The 22345-nt window shown below is 40.0% G+C and overlaps 1 protein-coding gene across 1 annotated transcript in view; it reads left to right on the plus strand.

The window, feature by feature from the left end:
- The first annotated feature begins 4288 nt into the window (after positions 1-4288).
- Positions 4289-22345, plus strand: part of LOC120531806 (retinol dehydrogenase 7-like) — a 41432-nt gene continuing 23375 nt past the window's right edge. The window contains exons 1-3 of the mRNA XM_039757561.1: positions 4289-4357; positions 14308-14622; positions 21336-21594. Of these exons, the coding sequence (XP_039613495.1) occupies positions 14310-14622; positions 21336-21594 (572 nt within the window). The 5' untranslated portion in view covers positions 4289-4357; positions 14308-14309. The remainder of the gene's footprint in view (positions 4358-14307; positions 14623-21335; positions 21595-22345) is intronic.

Consider the following 22345-nt stretch of genomic DNA (forward strand, 5'->3'; position numbering starts at 1 on the left):
CTCAGTGCCACGGCCCACCTGCCAAGTTGTTTTGCCTGCCTAAGGTAAAGTCATCCCTGATGGAGGATCGCAGGAAACGTGGGAAAGAGGGGTCCTTTCATCAGATTGGCTGGGCCCACTCTGTTTCAGCTGTGGAATGGCCAAATGGGGGAGGCAGCATGATAGATGAGGTCTCCAGGACTCTAAAAATATCCAAATCATATTATGTGATATCATCTACTGTTAAATTCTGTTTATGTACTTCTAAAATTTTTATTTGTATACTGTATTGAGGATTTGTTCTGTTCTCTGTATTGTACTGTATTGTATTGACCTCCTTCTTTTTGACACCCACTGCACGCCCAACCTACCTGGAGAGGGGTCTCTCTTTGAACTGCCTTTCCCGAGGCTTCTTTCATTTTTCTCCTACTGGGTTTTTTTGGGAGTTTTTCCTTGTCTTCTCAGAGAGTCAAGGCTGGGGGGCTGTCAAGAGGCAGGGCCTGTTAAAGCCCATTGCGGCACTCCTTGTGTGATTTTGGGCTATACAAAAATAAATTGTATTGTATTGTATTGTAATAAAATGTGCCAAAAGTGAAGGGGTCTGAATAACAACAGCCACAACGACATTTATTTCTATAGCACATTTTCATACAAATGATGTAACTCAAAGTACTTTACAGGATGAAGAAAGAGAAAAAAGACAAACTATAAAAATGAAATTAGGCAATACTAATTAACAAAGAATAACAGTAAGGTCCGATGGCCGGGGAAGACAGAGGGGATTCAGGAAGTATTATTTTTGTTTATTCTATGCCAAAGTTAGCTGCTTCTCCAGTTTTCAAACTGCTTTTGCACGTTCCTTTTGTCAAGGCTGAAGAAGTGCTTTCTATTTTTTTATGTTTTTGCCTCCATTCATCTGTCTCCAGGTCAGTTTTACTGCATACCTTATTTTTATTTTGATCCCAATTCAAGCCCATCCTTGTTCTTTCCTGCACTCAGAATGGCCTGGGGTGAGTCCCTCTAATTACCAAGGCGTAATTCATATCCTGTCATATGTTACTCTATGATGGGCTGCTGTGTCAGTAACCATTTGACACCTAAAATTCCCAACTCAGTCGATGCCTCCTTCTGTAGACAGCAACCGTAGTTTTGTCTAAGTGGCAGTGGCAGAATATGGAGAACAGGAGGTGGTCATTACCAGCTAGTGATTCTGGAATGTGAGCAGCCTAATCAGCAGCTATAATAATGAACTAACAACCATTGTTTTATATAGCACCATTCTGTACCGATAGAAAAACGAAACAGAATATTTTGTGGAATGAGAAGGCTGCTGCTGCAGCTTGTGTACCTTCACAAAACATATTTCAGATCTCTAATCGGTAATCCAGCTTGTGCACTGAGGTGTCGCATCTTTGCTAGCAGACAATTGGCTCCTCAGGGTAACTACTTTAACACATCATGTTAAAGTAATCATGCTAGTGATGAGGTCGGTTCTAAAAAGGCCTGTGGTCGCTGGTTTCAGCAGTTGGACATGTTCAGTTAATTAACACTAGAATTACCAGAGCCTACGAAAAAACATGTAGATCCGTCCCTCCTTAAATCGCTTCGCACCTCTCCGTCAGCGTCTTTTGTCCTTTAAATGTGTTGATAAGCAGCAAACAGCAAGCAGCCTGCCTGCTATCACATCCCCCACCGGCGCACAGTTTTCTCAGCTCAAGTCTATTTACCTGCGTGTCAGTTGCTTGGAGTTGTATAGAGTGAGAAGTCAAGCAAAATCACACCTTTTATAAATACTATATTATTATTTGGAACACATGCATTTCATGTGTGTTCTGTGTCTACAATGATCTATGTAAACACATCATTCAAACAGAAATGCTTTTCGTGTTTTAGTAATAATTGACAAAATTTAGACATGAAGTTTATAATCTGTGAAGCCTGAAGTCCAATTATCAAAGAAACACTTTCACAAAAGGTACAAATATAACAGAACAAGTGCTCTTTTATTCTAAAATATAACTGCAGAAAAAGATATAATGCTTAAGGGTGTGACGTTGACATACATTTACTACGATTGCTTTGGTGGTGCAACGGTATCAACTGTTGAGTGGTAATCAAAACTTCACGGGTTCGATCCCCGATGAGTCCATTTTGAGAAGCGAGCTGCTCTTATCTAACTAATTTAGAATAAAAACATACATTTGATTTCAGTCTGTAACGGCTGGTGTAAATGTATGATACTCATAAAGGTTAACTTTGTTTTTTTTTTTATTCAGTTTCATTCTCTCAGTCGCGTTCACGATCCTACCCTCACCCCCATATGACACTGCTCTTTTCACATAAAGACGCGCTATAGCTCTGCACTTTGTTTAAAAAAGATCAGGTTAGAGCAAATCAAAGCTTTTTGCAGCTACACAATGCAACACATATGTGGATAGCTGTAAATGTACAGTAGTGGCCAAAAGTTTTGAAAATGACACAAATGGGTTTTGTAAACTTTGCTGGTTCTGCATTTTCAGATTATTTTTTTGATGTTTTTCTTTGCTATACTGAAGTACTAGGGTGTTGTATCATGTTAGACATTATGGATGTAACGAGAAGTCAATCAAAATGACACGTTTTATTGGCTGAATAAAAGGATTACATTATGCAAGCCTTCAAGGCAACACATTTTGCCTGAAGAAAGTGCTTCAGTTGCCTCGAAAGCATGCATATTGTAATCTTTTTAGTTAGCCAATAAAACGTGTCATTTTGCTTGTCTTTTTATAATGGTAAACTGAAGAACAATTTTAAACATTTCATAATTTTCAAAAGCTTTTATTGGCAAATACATCAAATTTATGTGGAGAGTCAATATTTACAGTGCTGGCCCTTCTTCTTCATAACTTCTGCAATTCGCTCTGGCATGCTGGATATCAGTTTCTGGGCCAAATCCTGACGGATGGTTTTCCATTCTTGCCTTTTTAGTGCATTGAGTTGATCACAATTTGCGGGCTTCTGCTTCTCCACCCACGTTTTGAGAATTGACCTTAGGTTCTCAATGGGATTAAGATTTGGGGAGTTTCCTGGCCACAGGCCCAATGCTATGGTCTCTGAGTCACTTCGTTATCACTTTTGTCTTGTGACATGGTGCTCCACCATGCTGGAAAATACACAGATCATCACCAAATTGCACCTGGATTGTTGGGAGAAGTTGCTCTTGGAGGACGTTTTGATACCATTCTTTATTTGTTGCAGCGTTCTTGGGCAAAATTGTGAGTGGGCCCACTCCCTTCGCTGAGAAGCAACCCCACTTGTCTCAGGATGCTTCACTGTTGGCACAGTGACACATGACTCATGGTATTGTTCACCTTTTCCTTCTCCAGACAATCGATTTTCCTGATGTACTGAACAGTTGGAAAGAGGATTCATCCGAATAAAATAACCAGTCTTCTGCTGTCTAATCCTTGTATTTATGCAGAATTTCAATTTGTCCTTGATGTTTTTCTTGGAAATACGTGGCTCCTTTGCTGCTCTTCTTGACACAAAGCCATTGTCCAAAAGTCTTCACAGCCTCACTGTGTGTGCAGATGCCCACACCCACTTGCTGCCAGTACTGAGCTAGTCCTGCATTGGTGGCAACACAATTCCATAGCTGACTCCTGGTCCTGGTGTTTGCTGGACACTTTTAGTTGATCATTTTGTGCCAGGGCCAAAATAAGTGAAAATGGGTTTTTGTGATAAACTTAACTTTTTATGCTAATAAAGCTCTTTGAAATGAATTAATATGCATCTGATCACAATAATAAAAAAACAATGTTGACAGATTATGCAATTTTAGCATTTTTGTTAGGGTGGGGAGCGTTATTTGAGACACACGTCCATCCTGTTTGGAGCCACCGTGAGGGGGGTGTTGTGCTGGTTACAGGACAGCATTTTGCTGTTTTTCAGGCTGGTAGCGCGTGCCTGGATGACCACGCCGTGTTTGCCCGAGGACAAGAAATTAAACAGAGTTAACTCCTGATAAGCACACTTCCTCTTATCCCTCAGCACGCTGCCTTCTAGTTCATTCAACTTTAACCCGATTATTTCTAGGTAATAAAACGAGAAGTCAATCTTCTTGGCATCAGTTACTAAAATAAATGATTTGATGTCCTGGATTTTTCAAATACAATTCAGAAGTTAATACTGACATTATTTTAATTGCCTCTTGTGCAACAGTTCCCCTCATTTGAGTTTGAACCGCCTTATAATAAACTGTTATATGAACTCCCAGCCTCGACCCGCCCCGTACCTCCCTGTCGCCCCGCCTCTCTGCGAGGCTTGCCAAGGGAAAAGGCAGACAGTGGGAGGGACTCCTGCAGCAGACGTGCACAGCGAGTCAGCGGAGACAAGTACAGTAAGTGGCCTTCGGAGTGAAATTGGCGTCTCATTTATAACATACTAATGTTCTGGTTTATGTTCAGGTTGTTGATGTGTATTATATTATTTTTTTACTTTGCATTTCAAAAAAATGGCATGCAAATTGAGAGCGCAATAAAAATGAACAATCGCAGTTTGGCGGTACTTCCGAGTTATAAGGCAGTGAAGCAAATCGATCTAGATTTCGGGTACTATTCTGATAACAAACCTCTTCGGCACTGGCCAGTTTAACTGAACTCAGGCTGAGCTTCGTTTTAAAAGAGCTTAGAAAAAAAGCACCTTCGGATAAAAATGTCCTGAAAAGCTCAAGTGATCTTTTAATTATCCGATGCTGTGAAAAGTAGAGCGTCGGGACTTTACTGATTCAGTGTGTGATCTCAAGAACGTTTACACAATTACAACGGTCAGTCCACGTAGCTCAAACACTTCCATGTCAGCTTAACTGATAACTAAACAGTGCGTGTGTGCGTGTGTGTGTGTGTGAGTGAGTGAGAGAGAGAGAGAGAGCGCGTGTGACAAGCGACAGTCGCTCAGTTTCCTAAACGAATTAGAAGCATAGAAAGCTATTTTAACATTTAACGCTTTAAATTTGGTATCAGCTTTCAAAACTCTGACATCATATAGTTTTAAATTTGATATCAGCACTTAGAAATTTGATATCAACTTTTTACAGTTTAACATGAACTCTGGTAAATTTGATATCCACTGTTGTATCTTTTTCCAGACTTTTGTTGCTCCCCGTCCCAACTCTTTTGAGACATGTTGCTGCCATCAAATTCAAAATTTGCTAATATTTTTCATGAAATAGTGACATGTCTCACTTTCAACATTTGATATATTTTCTGTGTTCTACTGTGAATAAAATATGGGTTTATGAGATTTGCAAATCATTGCATTCCGTTGTTATTCACATTTTACACAGTGTCCCAACTTTTTTGGAATTGGTGTTGTGTGTATATTGTCATTGACAGGTAGAGACACAGGATCGCAAACAAAATGTTGGGGTGTTACCAGGGCCACCCCATTTACTTGGTAAGGCAGAAACAAATACACCAGGCACTTAATGGCACTAAGGTTAACAAAAAAGGTACAATATGTCGTTGGCTAAGGCAAGGTTGTAGTGAGGTGCAGTCAGGTTTTAGGGTCACAGCTCTATCTTGCGGGTTGACCATCTCCCAAATGAGACGCCTCCTTCTGGGAGAGCCCTGCTTTTATAGTTCATGGATCAGAAGGGGTGGGGTCAGGTGCCCTCCTTGACTGTCTTCTCAGAGCTGTGGATTGAAACGAGACAAGATGGTTACTGATTGACTGCACCCTCTGGTGTCCAGGGGTGGTAGAGCTTACCTTTGACAAGTCTCTAAGAGAAACCCACTGACGTGCATGCATGATCTTCAAATATAATATGCTACCGTGGCTGTCCGTTGGTCTGTCCAGGATTTTAAATCACCTTTAGCTCGCAAACTGTTTGACCTGAAATTTGGTACACATATACTACGTGACCTCTACTGTCCATTGTCGGGGTGATGATTTTTATTACTCTTTTTATTTTTAGTTTATTGTAGAATCAACTCTCAGAGGTGCATAGCAGGGCGGCCGTGTGGCGCATGCATATGGGTGCCGTTCTCATCCCTTACCACCTTCGCCATCACTTCTTCTACCACTTCATATCTTAAATCATTCTTGAGCAGGGCCAGATTAAGACCCTTAGATGCCCTAATCACTAAGTAATTTTGGTGCCCCCTTACACTAGTAATTCAAAATATTAAAACAATAACAAACTAGAAAATAAAAATTTATTTTATTATCAAAAATTCAAAATTAAGCAAAACATACTTATAGTAAAAAGGAAAATAATATTTATTTTTGTATGCTTCATTTTATTTTTATTTTAATAATTTTCTCCTACTTTTTTTCCTTGCAAACTCTTTTATTAGATCTTCATAATCAATCTTACGTAACACATCTGCTTCTATACATAATAGAGATAAGGCATCCAGCCTGCCTTGATGCATAGTTGTTCTGAGGGGATTTTTAATATATTTCAACCAAGAAAATGAGCGCTCAGCTGAGCAGTTTGTGACCTTTAATGTTAAAAATATACAAAAGGCAATGTCTACATTTGGAAAAGCACACTCAATATTGTCTTCTAAAATTATTTTATAAAGTTCTTACAGTTTTTACATTTTCTGTTGCACTGAACTCATGGCACATATAAATGGAACTGATGAAGTTCAGCTGAGAAATTACTGTTGAAGTCCTCTGGGTAAGCCTCAATCAGCTTTTCACAGTACTTAGAATACCTTTCAATGTTAGTAGATGATGAAGTGACATGTGGCAGATCACTTAGAAAAGAAAATCTCTCAGCTGTTTCTGTGTACATCTCTCCTCTCCTTTTCATCTCAGTTTCAAGTTTAAAAATATAAAAACATATTGTTTTGAAACCAATTATTTTCACAATATTTTGACATAACATGGTGTTTAAGGGAATCACCATGAAACGGGAATTCCCATCGTAGATGGCACCAGTATGCAGAACGCACCATGTAAGGTGCCATCTACGAACGGTGTCGTCACAGGGAGGTACAGGGAGGCATTATTCATTTTTCATTAAATTTTGAAAATGGCTATAAATTTAATTAATTTAATAATTTATGTGATCAATTCGGCCATGAAAATGTTTTGTGGTGCCCCCTTTACCCTTGATGCCCTAAGCATGTGCTTACTTTGCTTATATGGTTATTCTTGAGGCAGATTGAACACTTAAGTAGATAGATAGATAGATAGATAGATAGATAGATAGATAGATAGATAGATAGATAGATAGATAGATAGATAGATAGATAGATAGATAGATACTTTATTAATCCTAAAGGGAAATTCACATACTCCAGCAGCAGTATACTGACATAAAAACAATATTAAATTAAAGAGTGATAACAATGCAGGTAAAAACAGACAATAACTTTGAATAATGTTAATGTTTACCCCCCCGGGTGGAACTGAAGAGTCGCATAGTGTGGTGGAGGAACGATCTCCTCAGTCTGTCAGTGGAGCAGGACGGTGACAGCAGTCTGTCGCTGAAGCTGCTCCTCTGCCTGGAGATGACACTGTTTAGTGGATGCAGTGGATTCTCCATGACTGACAAGAGCCTGCTGTGCGTCCGTCGCTCTGCCATGGATGTTAAACTGTCCAGCTTCATTCCTACAATAGAGCCTAAGTGCCAGCTTAAGTGAAAAATTAAGGAAAACGTACTAAGTGATTGCAACACAAACACTGACTTAATCAGTTTTAATGCGAAAAGATGCTGACGAAAGAAGAGAAGAAGCAGGCTGCTAGGGTGGAGATGAGAGGAGCTGCTCAGGAAGCAGCAAGCGCATCAACCTCTGAGCCAACGAATGCTAAACGTAAAGAGAAAGAGGATGAAAACTAGGAATCAAGTGTATTCACTGCACGTGATTGTGCAGTACACCGTTGCTGGTAATATATATTATACAATAATATAAAATGTTCACAAATATAAGTTAAGTCTTTTTATTGATTAACTATTTACACACTTAATTCCGTTCGGTTTAGTTTTGATTAGCGTTCTTCATTTAGTCCAGGCACAGTATGCTGTGACAAATTCTCAGGTAAAATGCAGCTATAAATTTGACAAATTACTAAATACAGAATTAGCACACATAAAGACACAGATTTGTTGAAGAACACAGAAAAAAAATGGAAACTGATTAACATAAATGGAAAAATAAATGGAAACGAGTAACATTTGTCTATTAATTAACTGTTCAGCGGTGGTCAGTTGAGGGAAATAAAATACTCCTGTCAGCAGCATTCCTGGAGAAAACACTTTAGGGGGTCTTCAGTCAGTCATAGCAGAGAATGTCAAAAGACAAAGTCAGACACAGTGCAGATCTTGAAGACCTCGCTCAACTGCCCACCAACCTCCTCCGGGGAATTCTCTAGTACAGTCTGTGCTGGCCATCCAATCTTTCTGTCTGATGATTTCAGTGATGACTTTTCGATAGGTAGGAGAAGAGCCTGGCAGTATAGCAGTGATACCAAGTGCCACATCCAAACACCAAGAAGAAGAACAGACTAGAGGAGGGTTAGTAACGGTTTATAAATATTGTATTGTTTATATTTCTATACAAATGACTAGCACACATAAATGCTGTATGCATGGCTAATCAGCAGCTCTAGTCAGGGTATAGCTGACTAAAGTTGTGAGTCTTCGGCCTAATTTAAAAGACTGAGACCGATGGGGCATCCTCTAATAGTGGTAGGCCGATCATTCCACAGTTTTCGAACCCCGTAACTAAAATCTAAACCCTCTCAACACTATTTTATTGGAATCATAAGCAGGATGACATCTTGAAATCTCAGTGTTTGCTTTGGATTGGAATTAATGATAAGTTCACCTAGGTCAGGGGTCCTCAATCACGGTCCTGGAGAGCCGCAGTGGCTGCAGGTTTTTGCTCCAACCCAGTTGCTTAATAAATAGCACTTATTGCTAAAGTAACACTTCTGCTTCACTTTAGTGATTTTGAGCCCTTATTGCTTAATTTTGTCTTAAACAGCTATTTTAATTGCTCCTTATTATCAATAACATGCAAATGACAAGAGAGAGCAGCATTTCTCCATTTAGCTTATTTACATTTACACCTGTGTGTATTTATCTGCACTATTGGGTTTAATTAAATACTTGGAAGAAAATGAAGAGAAAAAAGTGAAGGACTGAGAATTACTCGTCCATTTTAGCCTTCAAATCATTTGCATGATCGAAAGGGAAAGAAAATCTAGGATATGAGAATGACCGGACATAGCAGAGTTAATTTAATTTCATAGCTTGTTAGTGCTTTATTGGCAAGAATTGCTTTCTAATTAAGCAACAAGGTCAGAACAAAAACCTGCAGCCACTGCGGCTCTCCAGGACTGGGATTGAGGACCCCTGCCCTAGGTAAACAGGGCATTAGGCATAGATAAACAGGTAAATATGTTAATAAAAAAACATGTTAATTATTGAATACATTGATAAAACCTGTTACTTTTTCCAGTAAATGAATAAATAGGTAAATACGTTATTAAGTGTTAATTAATCAATACGTTAATAAAACTTACTATATAAATCCATTACTCAGCTGGTTAATACATGAACAAAATAAAACCTGTGACTTATTCGATAAACACCTACTGAACATCCACAATTGCTATTTCTGTTTTCCCAAAGGTTACTGCTGATGTTGCACAGACCCAGCTCTCATCTTAACCGTTACCGAGGTTCACAGTTAGGTCCAAGGCATTTGGGGAACAGTGGGCAGGTGGCATGTTTAGTTCTTACATTTCAAACACTATGAATATTCATTTCCTCTGATGTTGAAAGTTAATTTCCTGTTCATATCCTGTGTTATAAACAGAATAGATAAGACTCATACTGTATGTTATGAAAGAGTGGTTTACTATTGTGAAAGGGATATGACATTATGAAATGATATCCCCAGTATGTGTTTATATACATACTCAATATGTACTGCTTTCTCCTGGGTTAATTCTCCAAGTAACCTATATGTCCTCGCCCCTGATAACAAAACCAATAATATTGTATATCAAGAGGCCTTCAGATAAAAACCCTATCAATATCAATTGTTCTCAATATAAATTACATTATTTTTCTTTTATTATTGATTTTTTAAGTTTGTCCTGTTTCATTACTATGTGGGCAGCAATGCAGGGGACATCTAGTGTATATATACAGGCAGTCCCTGGGTTACGTACGAGATAGGGACTGTAGGTTTGTACTTCAGTTGAATTTGTATGTTAAGTCGAAACAAGTACAGTATTTTAATAAATGCTATTGTTGACCGACTGTAACCAAGTGCTCTGCCAATAAATGATGGTGTTTCACCTCTCTCTGACCTTTTTATTATTTCAACTTTATTTTCAATGGTGATGGTTTTTCTCTTTACTGTATCACCAGCACTTGCATCAGATTTGTGTTTCAGAAACACTCTTGAAGGGTGAAGACAAAAGATTAAGATGAGCTCTTCTGCACAGCACTGTACATGCTATCACAGCAGGAAGGCACCCGTCGTCAACACGTCTGACGTACTGACAAGAGACAGCTTCCTGCTATGTGTGTAACAGTACAAGCAGGCTTGCTATTGAGAAGGACTGGGGCTGTCAAGGGGGGGTTCATCACTCTCCCACCACACAGTGACCTCCACTACAGTATGCTGCCTGCAGCGTCTCTCCACCAAGAACGAACACGGTGCGACCAAAGGCAGGTAGTGAATCGCCCAACCCCAATTCAACAGGCAGCCATCCAAGGCACACTACAATGCTACCCCCGCCTCCCCGTTTACCGCCTCCTCCGTTCAGCCACAACCGGGTCACCACTTGCAGCATTACCAGCCGTGTGTACTGGGCGGGCAGTGAAATGCCCCCCTCCTCTCTATCCAGCCTTCGTCGAGTCAGGAGCAGTAGCTGCGGTGGCGTAGTGGGCAGGCAGCGAACCATCGTCCTGCACACGAGCAATAGCTGTGGCCCCGGTGGCTATGGACCATAGGTCACCGCTTGCTGCTGGGAGCCACCCGAGGGACACTACACTGCGCGAGCAGAGAAATCGCCCTCCTCCAGCCACCGCTTGCAGCATCCCCAGGCTGAAGATGATGGAGTGGCAGTTATTGAGGTGCACGCATCGCAGCAATGTCCTCATTCATAAGTCGAAGGTCGGATGTCCGTAACCTGGAGACTACCTGTATATAAATAATTTTGTCATAAAAATGGCTGCAGTGTTCATCTCGCTCGCAGCTAGTCATAGAGAGTAAATATCTTGTTTTAAAAGTTTGTGAAAAAACAAATGCTATTTGACTTTATTTTAATTGGAGTAAATAAGTAACTATAGATTGGCCCAGAGGCTCAGTATATGGACTGGTGCTCCTTCAGTGGTTGGTTCCTGCCTTGTGTCCAGTGATGCTAACATGGGCTCCATCTCACTGAGGGTTAAAGCATTTGAAAGGATGGAGAGATGCATTTCAGTTTGGGTGGCACATTGGTTATGCAGTTGTTTCATAATTCAACTGAGCCAGGGTATCAAGTGTCAGCTTTGACTTTGACTTTGCATACCCCAAATGGCTTGTCCCCAACCCCCCATTTAAAAGCACACACACATTAGATAAGCTATCCATCCATCCATCCATCCATCCTCTTCCGCTTATCTGGGGTCAGGTCATGGGGGCAGTAGCTTGAGCAGAGATACCCTGACTTCCCTCTCCCCAGCCACTTCTTTCAGCTCTTCCCGGGAGAATCCCAAGGAGTTCCCAGGCCAGCCAGGAGACATAGTCCCTCCAGCGTGTCCTTGGTCTTCCCCGGGGCCTCCCCCTGGTTGGATGTGCCTGGAACACCTCACCAGGGAGGCATCCAGGAGGCATCCTGATCAGATGCCCGAGCCACCTCATCTGACTCCTCTTGATGCGGAGGAGTAGCGGCTCTACTCTGAGCCCCTCCCGGATGACTGAGCTTCTCACCCTATCTTTAAGGGAAAGCCCAAACACCCTGCAGAAGAAACACATTTTTAGTATTTTTAGTGAATAATGGCAATGTGGAGTTAGCAATGTTTTGCCAGGGATGCAAGGGCAGAAGAAAAAAAATATTTGATGTGCTGGATAGATTGGCAAGAAGAAGTTAGTGAACCATTTCGAATTACTGAGTTCTCTGCATTCATTGGTCATAAATCATGACCTGATATTCCTCTAATTTACAAGTCTAGACACAAATGGAATATGCCTAAGCTAATAACACATCATGTCTTTATTGAACAAAACCATCAGACATTCAGTGGGGGCTGTGGAAAAAGTAAGTGAACCCTTGGATTTAATATCTGGCTGAACTTCTTTTGACCAGAATAACCTCAAATAAGCACTTCCAGTAGCTACAGATCAAAACTCCACAACATTCAGGAGGCATTCTGGACCATTGTTCTTTACTCCAGTTCAGCCATTTTCTTAGGATGGCTGGTGTGAGCAGCTCACTTGATGTCATTCCACAGCATAGGAATGGAGTTATGGTCTGGTCTGCTGGGTTATGGTCTGGTCTCTGCCATTCTGTGGTAGACTTACTTTGATGTTTAGGGTTATTGTCCTGCTGCATCACCCAACGTCCAGTGTTTCTAGGGGTGTGGCTCTGAGGTTGTGACCCATGATTCTTTGACATTATAGGAATAAAGGGTGGCTTTGAGTTTTCTTTAACCGTTCAGCGGATATTAAGACCCTAAAAGAGTAGATTTTAACAACAACTTTTTGTTTTTTCAACTTTGATTTTGGATTCTATTTTTGGGCTTCGGTTTCATATTGTTACAAACCTTTTATTTGTTTTGTTTTGTTTTCTTACACACATCTTCTGGTTGTGCTCTCAAGTCAACTGTACATTGATTAATTAGATTTAAATCTGTCTGAGATGGATAGCACAGCTAGCAATAATAATAATTGAATAATGATGCAAACCTGATTGGACCAATATAATTATAAATAAGTAAACTCTCATTTTCAAAGCTTCCAATTTTATTAACAAACATATTGGAAACGTTTTGTCAAAGCAAAATTAAATGTCTAACTTCACCTAACAGGGAGATTCCGTCTGTCTGTGATTGACGTCTTTGAAAGTTGTTCACATTACGTTTGATGGACATCCATGCCGTCCACGACTGGTTCCTGTCTTGTGTACTCTAGGACTGGCCCTATCGTGAATTAATTGGTTTCAGGAAATCAAACACTGAATTAAGGACCACAACATATCAGTCAGTGGATTTCCAGTATCAATATGCCTGGTACTGTTTGAATATTACCAAAAATAACTTAATGTAAATTAAAATTTCTTTTTATTTCTTTTTTTTTTTTTTTACATTTTATTGGCTTTATTCAAATCAAATAACATTCTATACAAGCAATTCAAATTTTACAAAACTTGGTTTGAATCAAGTCAACCCTTACCCATAAGAAAGAAAGCTAGGTCAACAGAGTAAAATTTTAATAGTAGGAAAAATCCATCCATCCATCCATTCATTATTCAACCCGCTATATCCTAACTACAGGGTCACGGGGGGTCTGCTGGAGCCAATCCCAGCCAACACAGGGTGCAAGGCAGGAAACAAACACACACACCAAGTACACACTAGGGACAATTTAGGATCCCCAATGCACCTAACCTGCATGTCTTTGGACTGTGGGTGGAAACCGGAGCACTCGGAGGAAACCCACAAAGACATGGGAAAAACATGCAAACTCCACGCAGGGAGGACCTGGGAAGCGAACCCGGGTGTCCTAACTGGAGTGCCACCCATAGTAGGAAAAATAAAGAAATAAACAGAATTAGAAAAGGGAAGAGAATCTGCTTCCTCAATTTAAATGCTTATTCTAAAATGTTATTGAATTGATCCTGCCAGGTTTCAAAAAAAGTTTTGCACAGATCCTCTAAGTGCGAATTGATTTTTTCCAGTTTCAAATAATATAGAACATCAGTTACCCACTGACTTAGAACAGGAGAGTTAGGATTCTTCCAGTTGAGTAAGATAAGTCTACGTTCAAATAGTGAAGTAAAGGCAATTACAGTTTGTTTGTCCTCCTCCACTTTAAACCCCTCTGTGAGCCCACCACACACAGCTGTTAGTGGATTAGGAGGGATTGTGACACCAAGGCTGTCTGAGAGGCATTTCAAGATTTTGGTCCAGAATGATGCTAATCTGGTGTACACTCAAAACATGTGACCCAGTGAGGCTGGAGCTCGATTGCAACGTTTGCAGGTTGGATCTTGCCCTGGAAACGAGACAGATGTGCTTGACAGATAATTTTAAGTTGAATAATTGTATTTTTCATTGAGTCTGAAGTTGTTTAAGAATAACAATTATTAATTCATTTTTTTTATTTTTCATTTTAGAAATGTGGTTGGTTTTGTTCAGCCTGGTGTGTATTTTTTTGTTTTATCGATGGCTGAGAGAACTAAGACGAGTCCCGGAATTCAACAAAAAATACGTCTTCATCACAGGCTGTGATTCTGGCTTTGGACACCTACTGGCCAAACGTTTGGACCATTTGGGCTTCCGCGTGTTTGCAGGCTGCTTCACCGAGAAAGGCCAGGATGAGCTGAAGAAGAGCACATCTGACAAATTGGTGACCTTTCATCTGGACGTGACAAAGTCAGATAGCATACGAAAAGCCGCAGAGCTCATCAAGTCCACGGTGGGGGAGGCTGGTAAGTAAACATGGAAGGCATTCACCTTTAAACTGTTACAGACCTCCTTATGAAACACTGGGGAGCACAGGACCTGAGTTTAGTTCCCAGCTTAGCCACTCTCGGTATGAAGTCTGCATGTTCTCCCAGTGTGTATTCTTCTGACTATAACTTAATTATTTTTCATTAATACATGGCAGGAGATGGCTCAGCAGTCATCCCCACTGCCTAACAACTCCAGAGTTCAAATTGCAGCACAGGTACTGTGAGTTTGCACCTTCTCCACGTGTTAATAATCAGAGAGAAAGGGTACCAAAAACATGTGGGCTAGCTTTATTTAAATGGGACCTATGTGTGTGCATGCACATTGAAAGGGAACACGTAATTTTTTTTTTTTTGTGGTCAGAATTTTTTGTTTTGTTCTCTGTTGTTAATAAACTGCATCAATCTGCATCTGGCCCAATTACCTCCTCTACTGAAGTCTGTGAAAAATGATTCCATGTTTTCCATAATAAAATTAAGGATCTCAATAATTCAACTAACATAAATCCATCATCCAATTATATCTTTCCCTGTCTTCCGACTCCATCCTGTTCCTGTTCTTAATTTTCACCATCATGTCTGCATTTGATAATGACCTGCTTTGTAAGATGAGGCAGATTGTCTGTGTACTGGACTCTATGCCCACCACACTTCTTAAACCCTGCCTTCATGCCATAATCACGACTGTTACAACAATAATAAATACATTCATTGACACCGGCTTGGTGTGAAACACTTTTAAAATGTCTTCTGTAACGCCACTGTTAAAAAAGTCCGGTCTTGATGCTGACAGTCTTAACAATTTTCGGCCCATCTCTCACTTACCTTTTCTGTCAACAGTTCCGGAGTGTGTTGTATCCTCCTAACTCACCAATTACTTAACTTCTAATAATTTGATGGAATCCTTCCAGTTGGGTTTCAGAGTACAGCACAGATGTGAAACTGCTCTGCTTCAGGTAGCTAATGATTTTCTTATGGCGGCAGACTCTGGACAAACCAGCGTATTAATTCTGTTAGCCATCAGTGCAGCGTTTGATACTGTCAGACATGACATTCTAATGTCCAGAATGGAGAACATGCTGGGTGTCTCTGGCACTGCCCTCCAGTGGTTTAAGTCCTGTCTGACTGATGGGCAAAAGTTTGTTAGTCTTGGCAACAGCAGATTCAGCTCAGTGCCAGTCATACAAGGAGTTCCTCAGGGCTGTGTCCTTGGCCCTCTGCTCTTATGTATCTGTTTGCTTCTCTTTGTTCAAGTTATTCATAGCTATGGACTGGGTTATCATTTTTATGCAGATGATACTCTTAACTCTATTTCAGTGTTAAAATCGAAACTTCATCAGAGCCTTCTCAGCTCACTACTTACCTCAGTGAAATTAAAACCTGGATGGAGTTGAACTCTTTAAAATTAAACTAAACAAAACTGAACTCCTGCACATTGGCACTAAAGAACAACTTAAGAAAATGAGTTCCTTCTCAGTCACTCTTTGACGGGGATCTATCTCATCAGACCTTCTTCTGCAAGGAATCTTGGTGTCATTTTTGATTCCTCCCTTTCTTATTCCATTCACATAAACCACATTAAGAAATTGTCTTACTTTCACCTCCGTAACATATCATGTGTTCTCTCATTCCTCTCGTTTTCTAATGCTGAGAAACTGCATCGATTATTGTTAACTCTCTATTGGCAGATGCCTCTTCTAATCTTGTATCACAGCTCCAGTTAATTCAAAACTCTGCTGCAATAGGCCTTACACGGTTTCTGCAACAGTGAGCACATCATACCCATCCTGTGTCACCTCCACTGGCTTCCTGTGCCTTATAGAATTTAATATTCTAATAATAACCTACAAAGGTTTAAATGGCCTCACACCGGATTACATCAGTGACTTTTTCCATCGCTCTGCTTCTGTTCGTCTACTAATGTCCTCTGATTGTGTCAATCTTGATGTGCCTCACACTAACCTGCACTCTGTGGGTGACAGCAGGGCCTTCAGCTGTGTAGTGCCCAGACTTTGGAATGACCTCCCTAAATGAAAGAGATCAGCTGACTCTATTCATTCTTTTAAAAAACAACTTAAAACTCATCTGTTCAGGAAAGCATTTAACTTAACCTGACCTTAACCCATATCTATACTAATAAAAGGCAAAGCCCTCACTCACTCACTCACTCTCTCACTCACTGACTCACTCACTCACTCACTCACTCACTGACTCATCACTAATTCTCCAACTTCCCGTGTAGGTGGAAGGCTGAAATTTGGCAGGTTGATTCCTTACAGCTTCCTTACAAAAGTTGGACAGGTTTTATATCGAAATTCTACGCATAATGGTCATAACTGGAAGCTGTTTTTCTCCATTTACTGTAATGGAGATGAGCTTCAAAGCCGTGGGGGAGTTTCGTGTGACATCATCACGCCTCCCACATAATCACGCAGTACATAGAAAACCAGGAAGACCTCAAAAAAGCGCTCAAGAAAACATGCATTATATAATTGAGAAGGCAGCGAAACAATAAGAAGCGAGTGACATATACAACCATATTCATGAGTTCTGCTACTTCGGAAACAAAGCACGATGTAAACCTACACTTTAAATTAAGTTCATAGACAGGCTGCGCTGGCGTTTGTAATTTAGTGCCTGCCCATATAAGGCCATCCGTCAGCGGCAATCCAATAGCAAACTGCCACGGGTAAATATTCACGGGTGAAGGACTGTGCTTATGGAGAGGAAGATGAGATGGTCAGGGTGGTGTTTGACACAAACTCAGCGAAACTGCCAGAGAAAGTTTTAAGTGCCAGGACTAAGGTAACATTAAATAAGCTATGGACATAGCACGAGATGGCACCAGCACAGCTGGGAACCTTCGATGCAAGTACACCGAGTGGCTCACGTGAACTGGCGCAGTGCACAGATAAAAGCAACAGTTCCAAAGAGCTGAACAAAACCGAATTACACAATTGAAAAGGCAGCAAAAATATGAAGCGTCTGATAAGCATATTCATAAATGCAGCTACTGTGGAAACAAAGCACACGGTGGAAAAAGTCAATGTCCCGCTAAAGGAAGACAGTGTAAAAAAACCCGTGCATGCAGTGTGTCACATCACAGATAAAAAGGAAGACGAGCTGTTTATTGATGCAGTAAGGAACTAATCGATGAATGAAACCTCTTATCTTTACAACGATTGACAAACACGGAATGTAACTTGAACACATCGTACAAATACGAGCCTGATTGAAAGAAATAATGATAATCAAATCCTTGATGACAGCAACATTCAATAACACTCACAAAACAATTACTGTATATTGACAATCATGTTACGTTATTTTTAAAATGTTCCCTTTTCTTTTCATAACTTCTACTTCTCCACTGCGATACGGGTATATATATAAATGTATATCTATAGCCCGATCTACAATACATACTTTAGCATAGACAAGCCACATGCTGTGGCGCAATTGTAGAGTCTTAAGCTCTAACGCCGACATTGAGGTTCGATTCGAGAGGGATGTACTGACTATGTACGCGCTACCGATTCATTTTACCTTCCCATCTCCTTGGTTTGGGACGTATGAAAAATATTAGGTTAACGCAGAATCATGTTACGTTATTTTTAAAATTTTCCCTTTCTTAGCACAAGCACAGTTGAGAAGCTTCGATGCATGTACTCCATAACGCGTTAAAAAATAACGCATTTAATCACACTTTCAATTCCAAGCAAGCGGGAACTTTTGTCAATGCATGATTTCCTGGTACATCCATTACACTGATGCACACATCACAGCTACAAAAATGTTAGAGTCGGAATAAAGCGCGTTCCTACGACTGATCATTTCGACTACCCGAGCGAAGCCTTGATAAAAGCATGGTTTTGTGCACACTGAAAAGCAAGCAAAATTAGATGCATTACAGAAAGCGGACTTTGTGGCTCTTACTGGGGATCATTGGACTTCCGTGACCGTTAGTAATTCTAAATACATCTAATTACAAAATGTTCAATGATCACACTGTTTTAGCCTAATGTACAAAATAATTTTGGCTAATGTTACTCAGAGTTTAAAGAGTAAGCTGGTCAAATTACCTTTTATGTTTCTGACTTATTTTTTAAGAAGAAAAACTGCACTTTATGGTGAAATTTTGGTTATTATTATTTAAAGACAATACTATTCTGAAAATGTACTTAAAGTACTTAAACTACCACTTTATTTTTAAGTCTGCCCAATTTTAACCAGGGATGATATTTTTGTTTCTGTTTTGAATTCAAATGCAGTTTAAAAGCTTTTTTCAGAAATTAAAACAGCTTCAGTTTACAATATTCATGTCCATGTCTATTATTTGATTCTGTAAGCCCACTAAAACCGTTTTAAATAAAAAAAAAAAACATTTGCGATTTTGGGGCAAATTTTCGTGTGCGATTACATACGATTAATCAAGATTAATTCTTACACAGCCTCTAATTAATTGGATTAATTTTTTTAATCGAGTCCCACCTAATATATATATGTAGATATATATATGTAGATTTGTATATATATGTATATATATATATATGTATGTGTGTATATGTATATATATATAACTATATATATATGTGTATATATATATGTTTATATGTATATATATGTTTATATATGTGTCTGTGTGTGTGTATATATATATATATATATATATATATATATATATATATATATATGCCAGCAACACTCATGACAATTACAAAACAATTACATTGTCAATCATGTTATGTTATTATTAAAATGTTTCCTTTTCTTTTTACTTCTCCGCTGCCAATGTAGCTATTTTGCTATATATATATATATATATATATATATATATATATATATATATATATATATATATATAATAGATAGATATGACAACAACACTCATATCAATGACAAAACAATTACATTAACAATCATCTTACGTTATTTTTAAAATGTTTGCTTTTCTTTTCATAACTTCTTTAACACACTACTTCTCGCTCAAGCTGGTATTCTGCTAGTATATATATATATATATATTATTTTAAATGTTTGCTTCAAGCTTAAATGCATATCATCTACACCAGGGGTTCCCAACCCAGTCCTCAGGGAACCCACAGATATCCAGGATTTTGTCCATTCCCAGCAAACCTGTACCAGGCAATCATTAACAGTGTACTAACCCATATTGGGGTGGCGGGGTGGCACAGTAGTTGCACTATTGCCTCGTAGAAAGGAGACTAGGATTTGCGTCCTGGGTCCTCTCTTCATGGAGTTTGCATGTTCTCCCCGTGTCTGTGGGAGATTCCTCCTGGTGCTCCAGCTTCCTCCCACAATCTAAAGACATGCAGGCTAGGTGGATTGGTGATACTAAATTGGCCATAGTGTTTGTGTATGTTTGTTTGCCCTGCAACTGATTGGCACCCAGTACAGAGTTTTTTCTGAACCTTGTGCCCTATGCTGGCTGTGGTAGGCTCCAGCACACACCCGCAACCTCATTTAGCATTAGGTGGGTTAGAAAATGATTGACTGACTAACCCATATGGGTCCCATATGATATTTGGGTGCACAATCTGAGCCCATATTTTGGCTCATATAAAACACTGTCAGGGCCCATATGGGTTTGCTACCTTGCAATGGCACCAAGTCAGAGTAACATCTGCAGGAAAGGAATCAAGGTAAGAAAAAGGCTCCAAGAGAAGAAAAATATAAAGCAAAAGGGAATAATAACCCAAGAAAATATTGAATTGGCAATCTGCAATAATTGTCCAAAAAGAAGAAAGTAGAGGGCATTCCCAAAACATATGGCAAAAAGTGCCAGGGAGAGATAAAGGATTCAAGTGACAGATGGGATCAGCAGGCAAATGCATAGCATAAGCTTTACAATGGGGTGAGGTACAGGCGCTATTCGAATTTAAATTGTGTATGCAGATAATTGACGAGATGAAGTCAGATAACATCTGGAAAGCCGAGGAGCTCATCAAGTCCATCCCATGGGCAATTAAATATGGATGACATTCACATTCAAACTGCTACAGTGGTCATATTATGATACACTAGGGAACCTAATGAGATGTTTTTGCAGGATGCCGAAATGTTGTTAAAGATGGCTTTGAACAAGATGGGAGGAGGAGAAGAAAGACTGTCACACTGCCAGACAGAAACTTAAAAGCAAAGGTCTAGCAGATGCCCTATAACATAACATTTTAAAATTTGCTTTAATTAATTCAGTGTGGTGGGAGACTTTTAGGGTCTTGACCTGCATTTACACTGAGCCAATTTGGAATTGCTAATTAAACTAACCAGACGTGGGAAGAACATGCAGGCTCCACATGGACGATGACCGGACACAGAATTTGTGCAGGCAGTATGGTGTGGTTGTTTAGACTTCAAACACTGAGATTGTGGATTAATATCCCACTACTGACACCATGTGACATTGAGCAAGTCGCTTCACCTGCCTGTGCTCCAAATGGGACAGCAAAACACATGTAACCAGTTGCTTCTTGTACCTATTCATGAAGTTAGCGGATGAATGTCCTACCTTAACAGATCTATACAGAGCCATAACATAAAAAAAAACTGTATAAAATATTCAGCCCCCCTTGAACTTTTTCACAATCCGTTGTGAAGAATTCACACACTGTTTTATGATTCATGTGTGTCATTCAGATTAGAGTCTTAATGATTTATGTTTTCACTGTTAGGTCTCTGGGGATTAGTCAATAACGCTGGCATCTCCGTGCCCGCTGCATCCTGTGACTGGCTCAACATAGATGATTACAGGCAGATGTTGGACGTCAACACATTTGGAGTGATTGAAGTGACACTCAGTGTGCTTCAGCTGATCAAAAAAGCCCGTGGGAGAATTGTGAACATGGCCAGCGTGTTTGGGCGAATCAGTCCAGTCGGTGGACCCTACTGTGTTTCTAAATATGCCGTTGAGGCCTTCAATGACTGCACCAGGTAAGATGACCCCTGTTGTCAATGTCTTCCAAGTAGAGCTGGAGGCCATTATACCAGAAAGAAAAGGAAAGAGAATATATATGAGCTATCTGCTCCCCTAAGACACGAAATGGCAGCACCCCTTGTCTACAACACTCGTACAGGCACCCACAGTGCTTGTTGGGATCTGTAGTGTGGCAGGGTGGCACTATTGTGTTCCGTGGGTACCTCCAGGGGGTCTTGTATAGATCTGTGATCCTTACTTTGTGGGACATCTGCATGATGCAGAAATACTTCTAAAGGACCATCTCCTAACATTTGAAGCACTCCCAGGTCCTGGGTAAAAGGAGTCATTCCGTCCCACTTCAGTGAGTCAGAGTCAGGAGGCAAAGGACAACACTTTCTTGGAGGGAGAGTAGTAGGATGGAGATGGAGGCATTTATTCTTGTTGTTGTGGTGTGCTGTGCGGGATGATTCTAGAAAAGGCCGGTAAAGGAACTGAAAAGAATCAAAATAATTATATTTGAACCTCTGACTATTGTGCCAGTTGTGTGAAGGGTTTGGGGGTGCTGCTTAGATCATTTATGTTAGGTTTAGATTATTTATCTTAGGTAGAATGCCTAGTAGGGGCTGGGTGGTCTTGTGGCCTCGGAACCCCTGCAGATTTTGTTTTTTTTATTTCTCCAGCCATTTGGAGATTCTTTTTTTGTATTTTTTTTCTAACCTCCTGGCCATTGGACCTTACTTTATTCTTTGCTACTTAGTTTTGCCT

The sequence above is a fragment of the Polypterus senegalus genome, chromosome 6 (assembly GCF_016835505.1).
Source record: "Polypterus senegalus isolate Bchr_013 chromosome 6, ASM1683550v1, whole genome shotgun sequence".
Classification (NCBI taxonomy): Eukaryota; Metazoa; Chordata; class Cladistia; order Polypteriformes; family Polypteridae; genus Polypterus; species Polypterus senegalus.